The sequence below is a fragment of the Oncorhynchus mykiss genome, chromosome 19, assembly GCF_013265735.2.
Source record: "Oncorhynchus mykiss isolate Arlee chromosome 19, USDA_OmykA_1.1, whole genome shotgun sequence".
Taxonomy (NCBI): domain Eukaryota; kingdom Metazoa; phylum Chordata; class Actinopteri; order Salmoniformes; family Salmonidae; genus Oncorhynchus; species Oncorhynchus mykiss.
Window position 1 is genome coordinate 53,296,492 of NC_048583.1, and position 18,586 is coordinate 53,315,077.

The 18,586-nt window shown below is 44.2% G+C and overlaps 1 protein-coding gene across 1 annotated transcript in view; it reads left to right on the plus strand.

Moving 5' to 3' along the window:
• Positions 1 to 18,586, plus strand: part of LOC110498114 (membrane-bound O-acyltransferase domain-containing protein 2) — an 82,493-nt gene that overhangs the window by 36,762 nt on the left and 27,145 nt on the right. The window contains exons 2-3 of the mRNA XM_021574706.2: positions 8,727 to 8,872; positions 15,061 to 15,138. Of these exons, the coding sequence (XP_021430381.1) occupies positions 8,727 to 8,872; positions 15,061 to 15,138 (224 nt within the window). The remainder of the gene's footprint in view (positions 1 to 8,726; positions 8,873 to 15,060; positions 15,139 to 18,586) is intronic.

Below are 18,586 nucleotides of genomic sequence, written 5' to 3' on the forward strand. Positions count from 1 at the left end.
CTACTGTTTGGGCGTGAAGAGAAACAAAAGGACCTCGTGTTCTGTAAATACCTCCTGATATGATACACAGGCTTTCTGCCTGAGTGATTAGCGCCAATAGCCGCCAACTGTCGCTACATCTGCAAGCCAGACAGAAGCTGACTCTAGGTTTGGCCGGTATCCACCTTTTCATACCGTTTCTGTACCATACCGGGGTATACGGTATTATCGGAAGTGCACACAAGGGGTACTATTTAAAACATAATGTGTGTGTGTGTGTGTGTGTGTGTGTGTGTGTGTGTGTGTGTGTGTGTGTGTGTGTGTGTGTGTGTGTGAAACATTAGGAACACCTTCCCTTTTGCCTTCCGAAGCGACTCAATTCGTTGGCATGGATTCTATAAGGTGTCAAACACGCCACAAGGATGCTGGCCCATGTTGACTCCAATTCTTCCCACAATTGTGTCAAGTTGGCTGGATATCCTTGGGGTGGTGGTCCATTCTTGAAATACACGGGAAACTTGTGAAACCCAGCAGTGTTGCTGTTCTACCAGATCCCGTTCAAAGGCACTTAAATCTTTGTCTTGCCCGTTCACCCTCTGATTGGCATTCATACACAATCCATGTCTCATGGCTTAAACTTTCTTTAACCGGTCTCCACCCCTTCATCTGCCAGATGGGTCCCTGATGAGGGCCCTGATTTAAGGAACACACTCTGTCTGTGATGTTTGAGAGGGCGTGTATTAACGGCCCGAGAGACTAAAGTGGTAGTGAGTGATTTGTTTTAGTGAACTGCGTTGTGTTCTCTCAGATCAGGGACCTCACTTTCTTTGCCGAGAGGTCAGCTGTTGTCATCACTGCCTGAGCATGCATAGAAGTACCTGGCCTGCTGCGGAAGAAATCCGGCTCTAAATAGGTTCTGTGTGCGTGGAATAGTTGTTGGATAAATAAGATGCATGACGACTAACAAAAATGCACACTAAATTATGCAAATTACCCTATAGACCGGTTCTGTTGTATTTATAGTCTTTTTATTTTTGGGGGGCTGATGGAAACCCTGACACACACACACACACACACACACACACACACACACACACACACACACACACCTTGTCTTCACAGCTTCAGACAGATTTTACCGTACTCCTCAATCCTAAAGGAATGAGGACTTATCTATGCAGAGTTACTTTAATAACTCTACCTACATGTACATATTACCTCGACACTGGTGCCCCCGCACATTGACCTGGTACCACCTGTATATAGCCTAACTATTGTTATTTACTGCGGTCTTCAATTATTTGTTATTCTTAACTCTTTCATTTTTTCCACAATTTTGTTAGGTTAAAAAATATAATAAATCTATTATCTTAACCAACAATACAGTTAAAGACTTGTAAGTAAGCATTTCACTGTAAGGTGAACACCTGTTGTATTCAGTGCATGTGACAAATAAAATTTGATTTGACTTCCAATGTTATTCTTACCCAACTCCTCCAGCCACAGTCAATCTGGGTAGTGCCAAGGAAAAAGCTTCTTTGCCCTAGCGCTCAGACACACCGGCCGGCCACGGAGTCTAGGGGGGACTGGCTGGCCCGGCCGGCCACAGGGTCTAGGGGGGACTGGCTGGCCCGGCCGGCCACGGAGTCTAGGGGGGACTGGCTGGCCCGGCCGGCCACGGAGTCTAGGGGGGACTGGCTGGCCCGGCCGGCCACAGAGTCTAGGGACTGGGCTACAGTAGTACTAGTAAAAGAGAACTAGGAGATGCTCTATCACTTCCAGTCGATTTTTCTCTCCGTCTTGCTTCAGAATCTTCCCTGAGCTCTGTGCACACTGAAGCGCAGTACTTAGAGGGGGGAACAAACAATCAAATGTAGTGGCTCAGGTTCCTGGGAGCAGGTGGTGATGGGGAAAGTGCGGCTCTTAGCTGAAGTCAATCTGAAAAGCGTTCCAAATGTAATTTGGGCCTTGCCTTCCAAATGGAGGCACGTGTTAATCTGCTCCCGTAATGAATGAGATTCACTATGGGACCACTGTGGAGGATGAGAGGAACCAATGGATGAGGCAAAGATAAACGCATGCATTCACAAACACGTGCACATACAGTCCCCACCCACCACATTAGCTTAAGTAGCTTAGTCAGAGTCCTAGTGGATTTTTCTCTGAGTGATTGTACTCCACTATAGCAGCCCCTTGGTATACTCTACTGTATGTGGGAGGGAGGGAGAATGGTACAAATGAAATACCATTAGGAATAGAAAGGGTGTGGTACTCTCAATACAACTAGTATTTGTCATTGTAGATTGGATGTGTGACTAGGGCTGTTATGGTTACCATATTACCACCACACTGGCGGTCATGATGGCAGTCAAATTCCACGTGCACATTTAGTCACGGTAATTAGGCTTCTCCAAGTTCTGATGCTGCTGCTGGTCATAAGTAGCCTACCGTACATGCTAACTGCCTGGTACTCAGCCCTCTGTCACTCTAATCATTCTGACATCAATGCAAATGTATTCACAAATCTAATCAAACAACATTTCTATAGGGTATGCAATTGTGTGAGAAAACAGTGATGGCCTCTATTAAAAAGCGGATCCCATCGGGTTTCTATAGGCTAGGCCTACTTTATTTATTTATTTATTTATTTATTTATTTTATTTATTTATCTATCAACTTTGCTAATATAAAGCACATTGCTTATCCGTTTACAACAGGAGTATAGCCTACCTGGCTGGCATGAAAAATCCTCCTCGTTTAAGTACGTTGATGACATGTATTTTTCCTGCTGCCCCTGTATCGAGACAGGTGTATGATAATTGTCCATTGTAAATATAAATTCACACATTATTTAGTAAATGTGAAGACAGGATTAAATCAAGAATAGTCCGATGGGTGACAAGATTAGCATATCACTTGAGTGATGCCCAGCTAAGGCGAGAAATGCGTGATTTTTCAAATCATAGTCGACACCTCATGTAGCCTAGCCCATAGGCCTGTATGTTTTGATATGGTATGTATCACAACTAAAGTGGCCAAATAACGTCTTAAACTTAAGCACATTAATCTGCTTTACAACGGGTGTAGAGCCTAACTGGCATACATAAACAGCACGTGAGTTTAAAGTTTGGGAAATAATTTTTACATTAAAAATGCACCTTTTTATAATAAAAGCATTACATGTATAATGGCTAAACGTTCTGATCTGTTGCGTCAGCAGCATTGAGTAAAAAAGGTTATTTGCTGCTAGTGGTGGTATTAATTTGGGATCTAGCTCATCCCACAACTGTCCCAGACTGTGTGGTATATTTATTTCTCACACACAATAGAATAGGTAAACTTTTGTATTATGGTGGATAGTAGATTGACATATGCTAGTGCTTTTGCTGTTTGTTAGGCCTACTCTTCCAATATCTACAATATGCGCCTCGGAATTGGATAAGGATGCGCACAGTTGTGTCCCAGATGTCTGTCTTCACTTGTAGCCTGTGTGAGAGACCTGGTCACGTGATGGAGAGCCATTTGAGTGAGAAGTGCTTCGGATCAAGCAGCCGAGAGAAGGGATGAATATAATTATTATAATTCCCAAGGTCACATCGGCCACTGGCTGCAATAGATATGTTTTTTTTAGGGGGTATTTCGGCCACACAAAAGGGATGCCGCCTGGAAATTCGAGGCATTATCAAGTGCTTTTAAAAATTGTTAATGAGAGACTGATTAACTGTGTACTACCTGTACAAAAAAAACAAACTCATGCCTTTCATGCGATTCTTTTTCAAGTCCATTAGTTGAAAGATGCAGCCTTAGAATGTATTAAACATATAGCCCAACATTTGTATCACAACTAAAGTTACATGAATGACTCTAAATTAAGCCTATAGGAGTACCTGTTTCTTTTAGCTGCAACACAGAATATCCGCATGTGTGCACTCAAATGTTTCGAGATTTTATTCCGCTATGTTCAATTGTATTCTTCATACTATAAAATAATCCCATGGAATTCTAAAGGTCTGCATCAGTGGCTTGTAGGCTTTGCGTGGAAGCCAGGAGATGCTTAATGTGTTTACGGTAACTAAGGTCAATTACCTTGAGACCGGCAGTTATTTGCTTGACAATCACCGGCTGCCAAAATGTCATGACCGCCACAGCCCTGGGTGTGACCACAGTTACTGTGCACACTGTCTCCAGGGTGCCATGATGCACGGAAAGGTAAAGGCGATAGACTGGGTGGTACCGATAGTTTAGGTCCTACTGTTGACTTTAGCAACATGCCGGCTTCTGAAATAATTGTGCCTACTACAATTGATAAGATGGGCTATACTCTCTGTGTGTGTGACAAAGCGTCACCAGTCTTAAGTTGAGTTGATCATTGATGTTGGTAGCTTTTATGTAAGGCTTTGTTAACATAGAATAAACAGGAGGAAACCAAACTGTTTCCACAAAGAACAAAAAAGGTGTCCTCTATGCCTGCTTTATCCAGTTATCATCTTGATGCACCCATCCCGATCATTTTCGTCAACCACCGCTGAATTGCAGAGCACCAAATTCAAATTAAATGACTGAAAATATTTAATTTTCATGAAATCACAAGTGCAATATAGCAAAACACAGCTTAGCTTGTTGTTAATCCACCTGGCGTGTCAGATTACAATAAAGCTTTTCAGTGAAAGCATACCAAGCGTTTATGTAAGGACATCTCCTCAGTAGACAAAATATTACAAACAGCTAGCAGCCAAGTAGATTTGTCACGAGAGTCAGAAAAGCAATAAATTTAAATCGCTTACCTTTGATCTTCAGATTTTTTGCACTCACGAGACTCCCAGTTACACAATAAATGTTCCTTTTGTTCCATAAATATTATTTTTATAGCAAAAATACCTCCATTTGGTTGGTGTGTTTTGTTCAGAAATCCACAGGCTCGAGCGGTCACGACATCGCAGACACAAATTCCAAATAGTATCCGCAATGTTCGTAGAAACATTTCAAACGTTTTTTAATAATCAATCCTCAGGTTGTTTTTACAATATATAATCGATAATATATCAACCGGGAATGTAGCTTCTTCAATAGGAGAGAGAGAGAAAATGGCTGCTCCAAGCTGTTGCGCATACAAAATGCTGCTGGCACCCAGCCATACAATGATGCAATGTGATCTTTCTCGCTCATTTTTCTAAATAAAAGCCTAAAACTATGTCTAAAGACTGTTCACACCATGGGGAAGCCATAGGAAAATAAATCTGGTTGATATCCCTTTTTAAATGGAGCGAAGGCAGGCTATGGAACATGGAGCTGTCAAAATAGAGGCCACTTACTGGTTTGATTTTCCTCAGGTTTTCGCCTGCAATATCAGTTCTGTTATACTCACAGACAATATTTTGACAGTTTTGGAAACCTTTTATAGTGTTTTCTATCCTAATCTGACAATTATATGCATATTCTGGGCCCGAGAAATAGGCAGTTTAATTTGGGCGCGTTTTCATCCAAACATCAAAATACTGCCCCCTACACTCGAGGTTATCATGAAAACAGCCTTATCAAAGAGCTTGGGTTCTATCAACAGTGTATTCTCCTGTGTATTAGTGCCAGCTGCCACGGTGCTGTAATAGTGTCTCTTTCCAGAAGCGACAGAGGCACTGCTCTCTTCCAGTTAAAAAATATGATTTTTATTTAGGATGGTAAATCAAATAAAAGTTCATTGGTCGCATACACAGTTTAGCAGATGTTATAGCGGGCACAGCGAAATGCTTATGTTACTAGCTCACAAACAAGGAATCAAGGATGAATCCGATTTAAGTTATTAAAATGGAATCTATACATATATACACTGGAAGAATTTACACATCTACTCTGTGCAGCTGTCTCCACTACTTTCATTTTGGGAGCACCGTGCAACAAAACAATTATCCAATAAACTCGATGGGTAACGATATTTTGCCACAACACACTACTTTTCACTGCTCAAACACAGGCTGATAAGGGTTAACAAACCAAACACAATGCTAGAAATGTTTTAAATGTAGCTAATTAAATTAATCATGTGTGGGGAACACAATGGCACAATCCCTTTTCACGAAAACTTTCCCTCAGAACTGTGCCGCCTGTTTTTTTTGTTTTTTTTCCTGAGCTAAGTAATGGCATTCAATATGCAAGCTAGCTAGCAAGAACAACAATGAAATGCACTGGAATTCAAGCTTTAACAAAAAACGATCAACCAGAAGATGATGATGATGATGATGATGATGACAATGTCGGAGATGCTGCTACCGATCCACCACCACAAAAAAAACATCTACGTGTTTCAAGAGGGGTTGCTTTTGCCAATTCTAGTGCCTAAGGAGGAGCACATCCAGCATCCCAATGTCCAAAGCAGCAGGGAGACTCATTTGGGTCTTGCAACCTAAAACACGAGTCGTTGCTAAAACATAACTTAAGCCAGAAGCACATCAAATGCATCGGAGTTGGAGCAACATCAATATTTATACCACCAGGCAGCCAAATTTGACAGGCAACAGGTGGCAGGCAGCCCAAGCCGGTGAACAGGCAGAGCTAACGGAGCTAGAGATGAAATGTAACACCGCTTACTGCATTGTCAAAGAAAAGATGGCTTTTTACCAAATTCGGAACCATGTTACTCACCCAGAAAAAGAATGGATTACAAATCAACCCTATTATTGACACCATCCCGGACACTATCCGGGAAGAGGGTTAGTGGTATCTGGGCTTTTTGGGACGTTCCTACCCCTAAACCCTTACCCTAAAAGCAAGTTGATTTGTTAGAGAGATCAAATAAATTGATTAGTTGTTGTGAGAGGAGACTAAACATTTATTTCATTATCCAAGTATCAGTTCATAGTCCGTTGCCTTACATAGTTAATAATAATAATAATAATCTGTTACCTGACTGCAGTAATGGATAACTGTTTGCAGTTCCACTTTTAAATACAAAGGTGGTTTTTAATCACCTACCGTATATACATGTTTGCTGTTGCACTTTTCAATACAATCAGTGTTCTGTTTTGTATGTTGCATTTCTTTGTACAAAACTAGTTACCTAATGTAAACGTGGCAAGTGTCTTCACTGACATTTACAACCTCTCCCTGACCCAGTCTGTAATACCTACATGTTTCAAGCAGACCACCATAGTCCCTGTGCCCAAGAACGCCAATGTAACCTGTCTGTAGCCATGAAAGGCTGGTGATGGCTCACATGAACACCATCAACCCAGACACCCTGGACCCGCTCCAACAGATCCACAGGTGACGCAATCTCTGTTGCACTCCACACTGCCCTTTCCCACCTGGACAAAAGGAATCCTTACGTGAGAATAATGTTCATTGACTACAGCTCATAGTGCCCTGCAAGCTCATCACTAAGCTAAGGAGACGGAGAATGAACACCTGCAACTGGATCCTGTACTTCCCGACGGGCTGCCCCAAGGTGGTGAGGGTAGGTAACACATCCGCCATGCTGACCTTTGAACACGGGACCCCCTCAGTGGTGCGTGCTTAGTCCCCTCCTGTACTCCCTGTTCACCCACAACTGCATGGCCTCTTCCAAATGTATTCAGCTGCTCCATTGAGAGCATTTTGACTGGCTGCGTCACCGCGCTTGGTATGGCAACTGTTTGGAATGCGACTGCAAGGCACTACAGAAGGTAGTGCGTATGGCACAGTACATCACTGCGGCCGAGCTCCCTGCCATCCAGGACCTCTATACCAGGCGGTGTCAGAGGAAAGCCCTAAAAATTGTCAGACTCCAGCCACCCAAGTCATAGACTGTGATCTCTGCTACCTCATGACAAGCGGTACCGGAGCACCAAGTCTGGGCCCAAAAGGCTTCTTAACAGCTTCCACACCAAAGCCACAAGACTGCTGAACAGTTGATCAAATGGCCCCCAGACTTTTCATTGACCCCCCCCTTTATTTGTTCTGACTCGCTCTTGCACTGGCTCACTCACTTGACTCTACTCACACATACTACACTGACATTCCTACATATGCGCACACACACAAAACACGTGCATATTGATGCTTCACACCCTTCACATACGCTGCTGCTGCCCTGTATCTATGCTGATTGCCTAGTCACTTTTACCCCTACCTACATGTACATATTACCTCAACTACCTTGTACCTCTGCACATTGACTCGGTACTGGTACTCCTTGTACTGGGGCGGCAGGTAGCCTAGTGGTTAGAGCGTTGGGCCAGTAACGAAAGGTTGCTGGATCGAATCCCCGAGCTGACAAAGTAAAAATCAGTCGTTCTGCCCCTGAACAAGGCAGTTAAACCCACTGTTCCCCAGTAGGCCGTCATTGTAAATATGAATTTGTTCTTAACGGACTTGCCTAGTTAACATATATATCCTCGTTAACACCTGATGACAATTAAGAATGATAGGACAGTCATTTGCAGTAATAAATAAATAAATAAATAAATAAATAAATAAACAAACATACTTTTTGAGCACCAGAATGAACTATGTCAGGAATAAAGTACTTAAATATTCTGTGTGAAACGAAGTGTCTAGTGGTTGTACAAAACTAGTCTATATGACATGGGACAGCAGCGGTGTCTGTTTGAGGATAAGGTGTGTGTGTGTGTGTGTGTGTGTGTGTGTGTAGGTGCATCACCTGGTACACGGCTAGTGATGGTTCTTACAGTCTGACCTGGTAATAGAAGCTGTTTTGTTTGTTGTACAAAACTCACTAAAGTTTTGATTATTTCCTTGTGTGTCTCCTCTCCCAGGTGAACTTTGTGGTGTGTCAGCTGTTTGCCCTGTTGACAGCCTTCTGGTTTCGTCTGTATCTCCACCCCAGTAAGACCAGTCCCTTCATCAGACATGTGGTGGCCACGCTACTGGGCTTCTACCTGGCTCTCTTCTGCTTCGGCTGGTGAGTGCTGTTACTGTCACATCTTTTCACCTCTCTTCCTGAAATTCTTTCTCTTGTCCATGGTTCCCTCCATCTCTCCCTTCCTCAGCCCTTCCTGCTTCTCTCACTCTTCCCTCTCTCTCCGTCACGCCTTTCTTCCCCTGTGTCTCTGAGCCTCCCCCTCACCCCTGTTGTCCGTCTGTCTCTCCCTCCTTCCACTCATCCCTCCTGCCTCTGTCGCCCTCCCTCCATCCTTTACGGGCCAAGGCAAACTGGTCGATGCAGAGGCAATTGATATCCAATTAGGAAGCCGTTGGGCCTGTTGTAAACAACCTGCTGTCCCTTGGCAGTGTGCCCCTTAGCATTTTCCTGTACACACCGAGAGAGAACCCTAAGTGTGTGTGAAACACTAACTGCGTCATTCCACCATGGCAGCGGCTCTGCATGTTGGATCATGTGCATGTTGGATCATGTGCATGTTGGATCATGTGCTGCCACCATCGGTACATCATATTGATGGTAAGGTGATACTGTTGTGGTCAGATCAAATTTTGTGTTGCTTTTAGTGTAATTAATGTCTTGTTAGTCATCTGTGAAACACACCTTCACGGCTTTAGAATGTAGAGGACAGTAGTACCATAAACTGCATTCATTCATTTCACTTTAGTTTGACAATCACTGACAAGCCATTCCTTTTTGGTTTTATATATATTTCTATATTTTTTTCAATAAACAAAAACATACTTTGACAAAAACAACAGACAACTTTTACATTTCAACAAACATGAATGACATCCCACCTGCTCAGACCCACATGTTCCCACGGTATCCACACCCAATGTTGTTTCCAATGCTTGTTAGACTCTTCCCCCATATGACTTCACATTGTGGTGTTTCTGTCTGTAGCCAGATTTATTCCAATATTTCAATAATAAAGTATTAGAGTTTTCCATTCTCTTAACATTGGAGTGTCATTTGACCTCTAGTATTGAAGTAATAGCTTCTTCAATATAAGTGACGAAAATAAATAATATTGTCCAACCCCATTGGGTATCTCACTGCACCCTCGTATGCCATGTCTTGAAATATGCAGATAGACGGATTAGAAGTAAACATACATTGTAAAACGTCTGACAGACGGCATTCTAACTCTGCCCATAGCTTCCGGACTTTCTAGCACTCCCAGAAGGCATGAACTGACTTACTTTTACTCCTTCTCTTCCCACAGTCCTGCTACCACTCAATTCTGTCTGACATATTGACTCTGAATGACGCACGCACACTAACTCCATTCCTCTGCTGTACTTCAGACTGTGAGGACACACAACGCCCTAGGGGACTTACCAAGTCCATCATACTGCTGTGTACTGTAGATATACAGTCCCAGTCAAAAGTTTGGACACACCTAGTCAGTCTAGGGTTTTTCTTTATTTTTACTCTTTTCTACATTTTAGAATAATAGTGAAGACTCCGCTATGAAATAACACATTAACACAGACTACTGTACGTGAACGGATGATCTCCCCATGTGTAGTTCCCACCATGAAGCATGGAGGTGTGATGGTGAGAGGAATACTTTGTGGGTGACACTGATTTATTTACAATTCAAGACACACTTAACCAGCATGGCTACCACCGCATACTGTTGGAAAAGCATTCCAGGTGAAGCTAGTTGAGAGAATGTCAAGAGTGGTGGCTACTTTGAAGAATCTGAACTGTAAAATATATTTTGATTTAACACTTTCTTTTGGTCACTACATGATTCTGTATGTGTTGTTTCATAGTTTTGATGTCTTCACTATTAGTATACAATGTACTTTAATGAGTAGGTGTCAACTTTTGACTGGTACTGTATTTGGATTGTTGTCACCGTCATACTACTGTGTACTATAGAGAAACTCAGCAAAAAAATAAATAAACTGTTTATTTTCAGCAAACTTAAGGTATAAATATTTGTATGAACATAATATTCAACATCTGAGACATAAACTGAACCAGCTGCATTAAGTACTGCAGTGCATATCCTCCTCATGGACTGCACCAGATTTGCCAGTTCTTGCTGTGGCATGTCACCCCACTCTTCCACCAAGGCACCTACCTGCAAGTTCCCAAACATTTCTGGGTTGCATGGCCCTAGCCCTCACCCTCTGATCCAACAGGTCCCAGATATGCTCAACAGGATTGAGATCCAGGCTCTTTGCTGGGCATGGCAGAACACTGACATTCCTGTCTTGCAGGAAATCACGCACAGAACGAGCAGTATGGCTGGTGGCATTGTCATGTCAGTATGAGCCTACAGGAAGGGTACCACATGAGATAGGAGGAGGATGTCTTCTATGTAACGCACAGCGTTGAGATTGCCTGCAATGACAACAAGCTCTGTCCGATGATGCTGTGACACACTGCCCCAGACCTTGACGTACCCTCCACCTTCAAATCGATCCCTCTCCAGAGTACAGGCCTTGGTGTTATGCCCATTCCTTCGACGATAAACGCAAATCCGACCATCTCCCCTGGTGAGACTAAACCGTGACTCGTCAGTGAAGAGCACTTTTTGCCAGTCCTGTCTGGTCCTGTGACGGTGGGTTTGTGCCCATAGGCGATGTTATTGCTGGTGAGAGAACCTGCCTTACAACAGGCCTACAATACAGTGGGCATCTTTCTTTTGGTGTTTTTCAGAGTCGGTAGAAAGGCCTCTTTAGTGTCCTAACTTTTCATAACTGTGACCTTAATTGCCTACCTAGTACGCTGTTAGTGTCTTAACGACCGTTCCACAGGTGCATGTTCATTAATTGTTTATGGGTCATTGAACCAGCATGGGATACAGTGTTTCTTTGAAAGACAGGGTATTGAAAAAGGGGCGTTTCTTCTTTTGCTGAGTGTATTTGAATATTTGTCCACCGTCATGCTGCTGTGGATTAGTGATGCGCCGATATGACATTGTTGTCCGATACCGATATTTTCCTTGCCAAAATAAACTATACCGATAACTGTTAACTGTACTAGAATGCTTAAAAGTTAAGTAGTTAACACACACATGAACGCAGTTGTTTAAGGCACTGCATCTCAGTTCAAGAGGCGACATTACAGTCCCTGGTTCGAATCCAGGCTGTACCACATCTGGCCGTGATTGGGAGTCCCATAGGGCTGCGCACAATTGGCTCAGCGTTGTCCGAGTTTGGCCGGGGTAGGCCGTCATTGTAAAGAAGATTTTGTTCTTAACTGACTTGCCTAGTTAAATTAAAGTTACACACAGACCAGAAATATTTGTTTGGGGCATTCACATATGTCCCCATTACCAGGAAAACTTCATCAAAACCTATTTCTTTCACTTACTTGCTGTGCTGTTTCGTTGTTCAGTTTCATTCTCAACCATTATTTCTTCACACATGTCAAGCAGTGAAGTTTCAGCTCCGTCTTTCCGTAACCTCTCTTCGTCGGTGCGAACTGTCACTGTGTCCGTTTCCATCTTATCCAGCTGTGAATGTAACATTTCACGTAAACCCTGTCTCTTGTCTGCATGGAAGTAGCGGTCCTTGTACCTAGCATCGAGCATGGAAGTAGCGGTCCTTGTACCTAGCATCGAGCATGGAAGTAGCGGTCCTTGTACCTAGCATTGAGCATGGAAGTAGCGGTCCTTGTACCTAGCATCGAGCATGGAAGTAGCGGTCCTTGTACCTAGCATCGAGCATGGAAGTAGTGGTCCTTGTACATAGCATGGAAGTAGCGGTCCTTGTACCTAGCATCGAGCATGGAAGTAGCGGTCCTTGTACCTAGCATCGAGCATGGAAGTAGCGGTCCTTGTACCTAGCATCGAGCATGGAAGTAGCGGTCCTTGTACCTAGCATTGAGCATGGAAGTAGCGGTCCTTGTACCTAGCATCGAGCATGGAAGTAGCGGTCCTTGTACCTAGCATCGAGCATGGAAGTAGCGGTCCTTGTACATAGCATGGAAGTAGCGGTCCTTGTACATAGCATGGAAGTAGCGGTCCTTGTACCTAGCATCGAGCATGGAAGTAGCGGTCCTTGTACCTAGCATCGAGCATGGAAGTAGCGGTCCTTGTACCTAGCATCGAGCATGGAAGTAGCGGTCCTTGTACCTAGCATCGAGCATGGAAGTAGCGGTCCTTGTACCTAGCATCGAGCATGGAAGTAGCGGTCCTTGTACCTAGCATCGAGCATGGAAGTAGCGGTCCTTGTACCTAGCATCGAGCATGGAAGTAGCGGTCCTTGTACCTAGCATCGAGCATGGAAGTAGCGGTCCTTGTACCTAGCATCGAGCATGGAAGTAGCGGTCCTTGTACCTAGCATCGAGCATGGAAGTAGCGGTCCTTGTACCTAGCATCGAGCATGGAAGTAGCGGTCCTTGTACCTAGCATCGAGCATGGAAGTAGCGGTCCTTGTACCTAGCATCGAGCATGGAAGTAGCGGTCCTTGTACCTAGCATCGAGCATGGAAGTAGCGGTCCTTGTACCTAGCATCGAGCATGGAAGTAGCGGTCCTTGTACCTAGCATCGAGCATGGAAGTAGCGGTCCTTGTACCTAGCATCGAGCATGGAAGTAGCGGTCCTTGTACCTAGCATTGAGCATGGAAGTAGCGGTCCTTGTACCTAGCATTGAGCATGGTGGCGACACCGTAAAGAGAATGCAACCTACTCTCTTTGTTGAGCAGGCGTTTTAATGCCATGACAGAGGGTATCATGTCTGCTGCAGGCGCAGTTGATGCGCTTATTTCTCCAGTCAGTTGTTTGAATGGAGCTAGCTAGTGTGTTCATGTTCTCAAATGCCATTGAAATGGCAGCAGCGGTATGACAACCAGCACATTCATGAACATGCAATACGACTTCAGTATGAAATCCTTGTTGACCCATTGTGCTGTCAGACTCGTGGGGCTGGTATCGCTGGTCCAAATATCAGCCGTGAAGCTAATAACAGTAACATAGTGTTTAAATTTTTTTTATTTTTTTTTTAGCAGTGACACTATTACTGTGTAACTCCAGTAGGGCAACATCCTGAAAAATAGCGCACTTGATAGTATGCACTGGTGCTCGACCAGTTGGCGAAAGCCAACATCACCCATGGCAGAGAATGGTTGATTGTCAAGGGCAATGAATTCCATTATCTTGGCGCCTTTGAGTTGTCTCGCTGAAAATGTCTTAATCTTTCAAATGACTGCTTGACTTGTTGACTGCTCGATCCACACAGCAGACATTGTGGGCTAGTTTAGGAATGCTCTGTTGGATGTGTAGCGTTACATTTCGCATGGCGTCATTACGTCATCTCCCTACGTTGTATAAAGGTACGCATGTCAGCTTTGACATTGGTTTTGCATATCGGTGTTAAACTAGACATTGGGTCGATGTTGGCATTTTTAGCTAATATCGGCCGGTTCCGATATGCTTACCGCTATATCGTGCATCCCTACTGTAGATATTTGTCCATCACATTATACCCTCTTTTTTTCCCCCCCCCATGTCTTTCTGGAGAGTTGGAGTTGCTTCGGTCAAGTACATCTCCAGTGTTGCAGAAGGGACTGATAGCTGTAGGCTAGTTGGAGCCTAGAGGCAGAAACAAAGTAGACGTGTCTTTGAGTACAGCATTGTTTCACTTGGTTATCTGCCCTCAGATCATCCACCAGTCTGTAGATAGAGGGGAGAAAAAGGGCCTTTTGGAATCCTGTCCTCCAGAACACACCTCCTAGCTGTGTGCTTATCATGCGTTCATCATGGGGCTGTATCAGACATCAGTGTTCTTTATCCCGAGTTGGACTTTATCAAGATTCAGCCCTTAGGGCCTTCCTTTGTCCTGCACCACTCCTGGCTGACATGTTGACAGAATACCAGAGAAGCCAACACTATCATATGAACAGGCCTGTGTATTATAGTGATAACCACCACAGGAGGTCTAAATCTACTCCATCTTTCTTTGGGACTACCAGCCCTCTTAAATGCCCATGTGACCTGACCATCCATACTACAGTGTGTATATATGGTAGTTGCTGCTATCCATTGGCAGTACACCTTGGATAAATTGACAGTTCCCATGATAGTTTCGGAGGTGCCCCCTGCAGTTGTGTTGGTAACACACTAACACATTGTGTCATCTCACCTTTGGGAACGTGTTGGTTCATCACGCCCTTGAAAGTGGAGAGGAGGAGAGGCGGTGGTGAATGTTAGGTTCTGACCCCTTGTCGTTTCTTTTTCTCAACAGGTACGCCTTACATTTCCTTGTCCAGAGTGGCCTGACCTACAGTATCATGATGTTCGCTGGGCTGGAGCACATGCACAAGTGAGTCATGTTTCTATTCAATGTGAAATAAACTGCTCATTCACTGGCAGCAAACTGTAGTAACAAGTCCAAGATTGTCTGAACAAGTCTCCAGTGAACACGTGATGCCAACACATGACGTTGTGGCTTTGCATAAAGCATTGCTTTCAGAAAACAAATCAATAACACTCTATACTGACGTAGTCCGTCTTGTCACAAGGCTGATGAATTGAACTGCAGTGGAAGGTTATTGGTCTTTTTAGAGTGGTGTTCCAGGATGTTTACCCAGCAACAGGAAGGACTTGGCCTTGTGCCCAGCTGTTGCAATTCATCTTTAACATAGGATTTTTGATTAAGTGTAATTTCAATATATATGAGGGAGGAGAATGGCCTTGGTTCACCATGATTGTTTTAGTTCAGGTTGCAGAGCGTTGTTCTGTGGGCGCTGAAGAGCCTAGACTCCTGATGGTGATGGCACTACCCCTCAGGCGCCCATCTGTGTCCATCCCTCCCTCCCTCCCTCCCTCCCTCCCTCCCTCCAAACAGTCTGAGCCATTCAGCCAGCTATCACCCCCCCCCCCCAGCCATCTTCTGTGGTTATTTTTACTGAAGGGCAAGGCTGTGAGGTCAGGTTTGAAGGTTTAAAAAAAATACCCCAGCTCCAATATCCATCACGATGACCACAACAGTGCAATAGAGGGTCCTAATCGTAATATGCTCAGTAATTATCCACTCCGTAATTGTGCACTCGGTAACCGTCCACTTTAATCGTATTCAGAGGTGACATTTCAAAATAAACGAAGCCCTCAATTTAACAGCAACTGAGGTGTTTTTCATGGAAACATTTGCTTCCTTTTTAATTTCCTGGTGTTCCAGGTCAGTGCTGCTGTGAGGTTCTAGGAAGCTGAGGAATGTGGCGGTCATCCAAGCTGAGCTGAGATTGATTGGACCACACCTCAAAGCAGGGCCTGGTTGTGAAGTTCAGCCTCAGCGTTTGCCTTACTCAACCTTTTTGTGGAGTTGGTTGAGCTTTAACTTGGTCACGTGGGTGCTGAGCTTGCAGATGCTTTTGTCTATTAGAACCCACAAACCTTTTGAATAGACTTAGCCCGTCATTACCAGAACAGGTCTTTTTAGAGGTCCGTGAACAGCTTTCCGTATGTGTACAGTTTCATGTATCACTACTGCTTGATTACTATGGCTGAGGTCACACACAAATCAACTGAGACAAGCTCTACATTTTCAGCTTGAAGTCTGCCGTCCTTAGAGTGAAAGTGGTTATGGGTAGTAAATGGCTCAGTGGAGACCACCTATGTGAATTCAATTAAAAGGATTTTTCTCAAAAATTAACAGCTTGCCGGAGAACATTTTTAGCTGAGACGGGGGGGGTTGTTGAGGGACATTGTGGCCCCGTCCGACAATACCCTGGGATAGGGCCAACCAGGCAGGATATAACCCCACCCACTTGGCAAAAGCACAGCTCCCACACCACCAGAGGGATATCAAGAGTACATGGCCAACTTACTACCCTGAGACAAGGCTGAGTATAGCCTATGAAGATCTCCCCCACCACACAAGCCTGAGGGGAAGCAAGACCGGGCAGGAAGATGAATGAAGGGGCGGCAGGTAGCCTAGTGGTTAGAGTGTAGGGGCGGCAGGTAGCCTAGTGGTTAGAGTGTAGGGGCGGCAGGTAGCCTAGTGGTTAGAGTGTAGGGGCGGCAGGTAGCCTAGTGGTTAGAGTGTAGGGGCGGCAGGTAGCCTAGTGGTTAGAGTGTAGAGCCAGTAACCGAAAGGTTGCGAGATCGAATCCCCGCGCTGACAAGGTAGTTAACCCACTGTTCCCCTGTAGGCCGTCATTGTAAATAAGAATTTGTTCTTAACTGACTTGCCTAGTTAAATAAATAAAAAATCCATAAATAAATAGAGAACGTCAGTGACTCAACCCACTCAAGTCGAGTAAAGGGAATGAAGCCTGGCAAGACGTGATGCACCCTTGTTAGGGCTGGCATTTCTCTATCTTTCTCATCAACATCTTAAGTGTTTGCTTCAGGGCTGAGAGGAGTGGTAACGCAAAGTCTGCTTGACTAAAAGAGATGGGCAAAATTAGAAGTAGCTAAAGATGGGAGGAGAGGAGACTGAGTTCAGGAGGATAGACAAGGTTACAGTTTTTCTAATAAAGTATGTAGAGAGAATAAACTGCATATCAAATATCAAATCTCTCTCCTACTTTATCTCCTTCTCAATCGCTCTCCTCAGTCATCCCTCCCTCCATCTCTCTCTGCTTACTCATCCCTTCCTCCTTCATATCGGTCTCCCTCCACGTCCATCCTGCTGCCTTTGTCCAGACACCTCACCAGGCAGATTATAATGGAATTTCCTGGGAGGCATTAAACCCAGTGGAGGCTGGTGCTAGAAACGCTAGCAAGGCCCACGGGAGCAAATCCATCTCCTGTAGACTTCAAATGGAGCAGAACAAACATGCATATACAACAGTCCCCAATCCCCTGACTGCACTTCATCTGAAAACCACCTTGTTAGTGGAGTAGCCTAGCTCCTCAATGTGCAAAGTACAACACTATTTTCAACTATTGTCATATACATATAGTTATGGCCATTGTTTAACAAGCATTTCACTACACCCGCAATAACTTCTGCTAAGTATGTGACCAATGAAATTTGATAGAAGTGCCATGGTGTCAATGACTGTTTTGGTGAAGGAAGAAGTCAACTGCATGTGGGTATTGTGATTCACACACAGACTCTGTTTAGTTCTAGGCTACACACATTGACTTGTCATTCAGTTGCTGTTGCGATAGCAGAGCTATTTTCTCCTGGGTAATGTTCAACTTGTCTGTTCATTCACATGTTGAATGTGTCTGGAGAAAGGTTGGAATGTTCTAGAGATGTTGTCCTCCGCTCTCTCTGCCTGCAGTGCAAATAGTACCACCTGCTTGATGGATGAGAAGACCTAATTTCTATCCACAACACAGTTGAGAAATTCTGGACTAGCGCAGTTAGCAGTCAGTCAGTTATAACACACTGACTTGTGGAAGGGGAGGTGGCATACCGTTTGTATGAATGTACTTTGCATTTATTTTTAGCTGAGGATTGACATGTATTTAATGAATCCCAAAAACTGTTTTGCTGATAATGCTTTGTCTATAACTCGAAACGTTGTATATGCAGAAAGTCTGGCGCGCTACTGATTCCAACCTCCATTCAGATAACAGACTTTGAAATGGAGAACCTGACAATAGAGGGAGTATAAGCGATCGAGAGGGCGAGGTGACAAAGCGAGTGAAGGACACAGTGATAAAGAGTGCCCACATGAAAGGCTGTGTTATTCATACCATGTTGCTATTGAAGCCTGAACCACCATCCCTTTGTGTGGCAAGGCCTGTGAAAGAAAGGACATAACCAACCTACCTGCTGCCTGGCAGGCAACAGAAAAAGGCACATTTTCCCACAC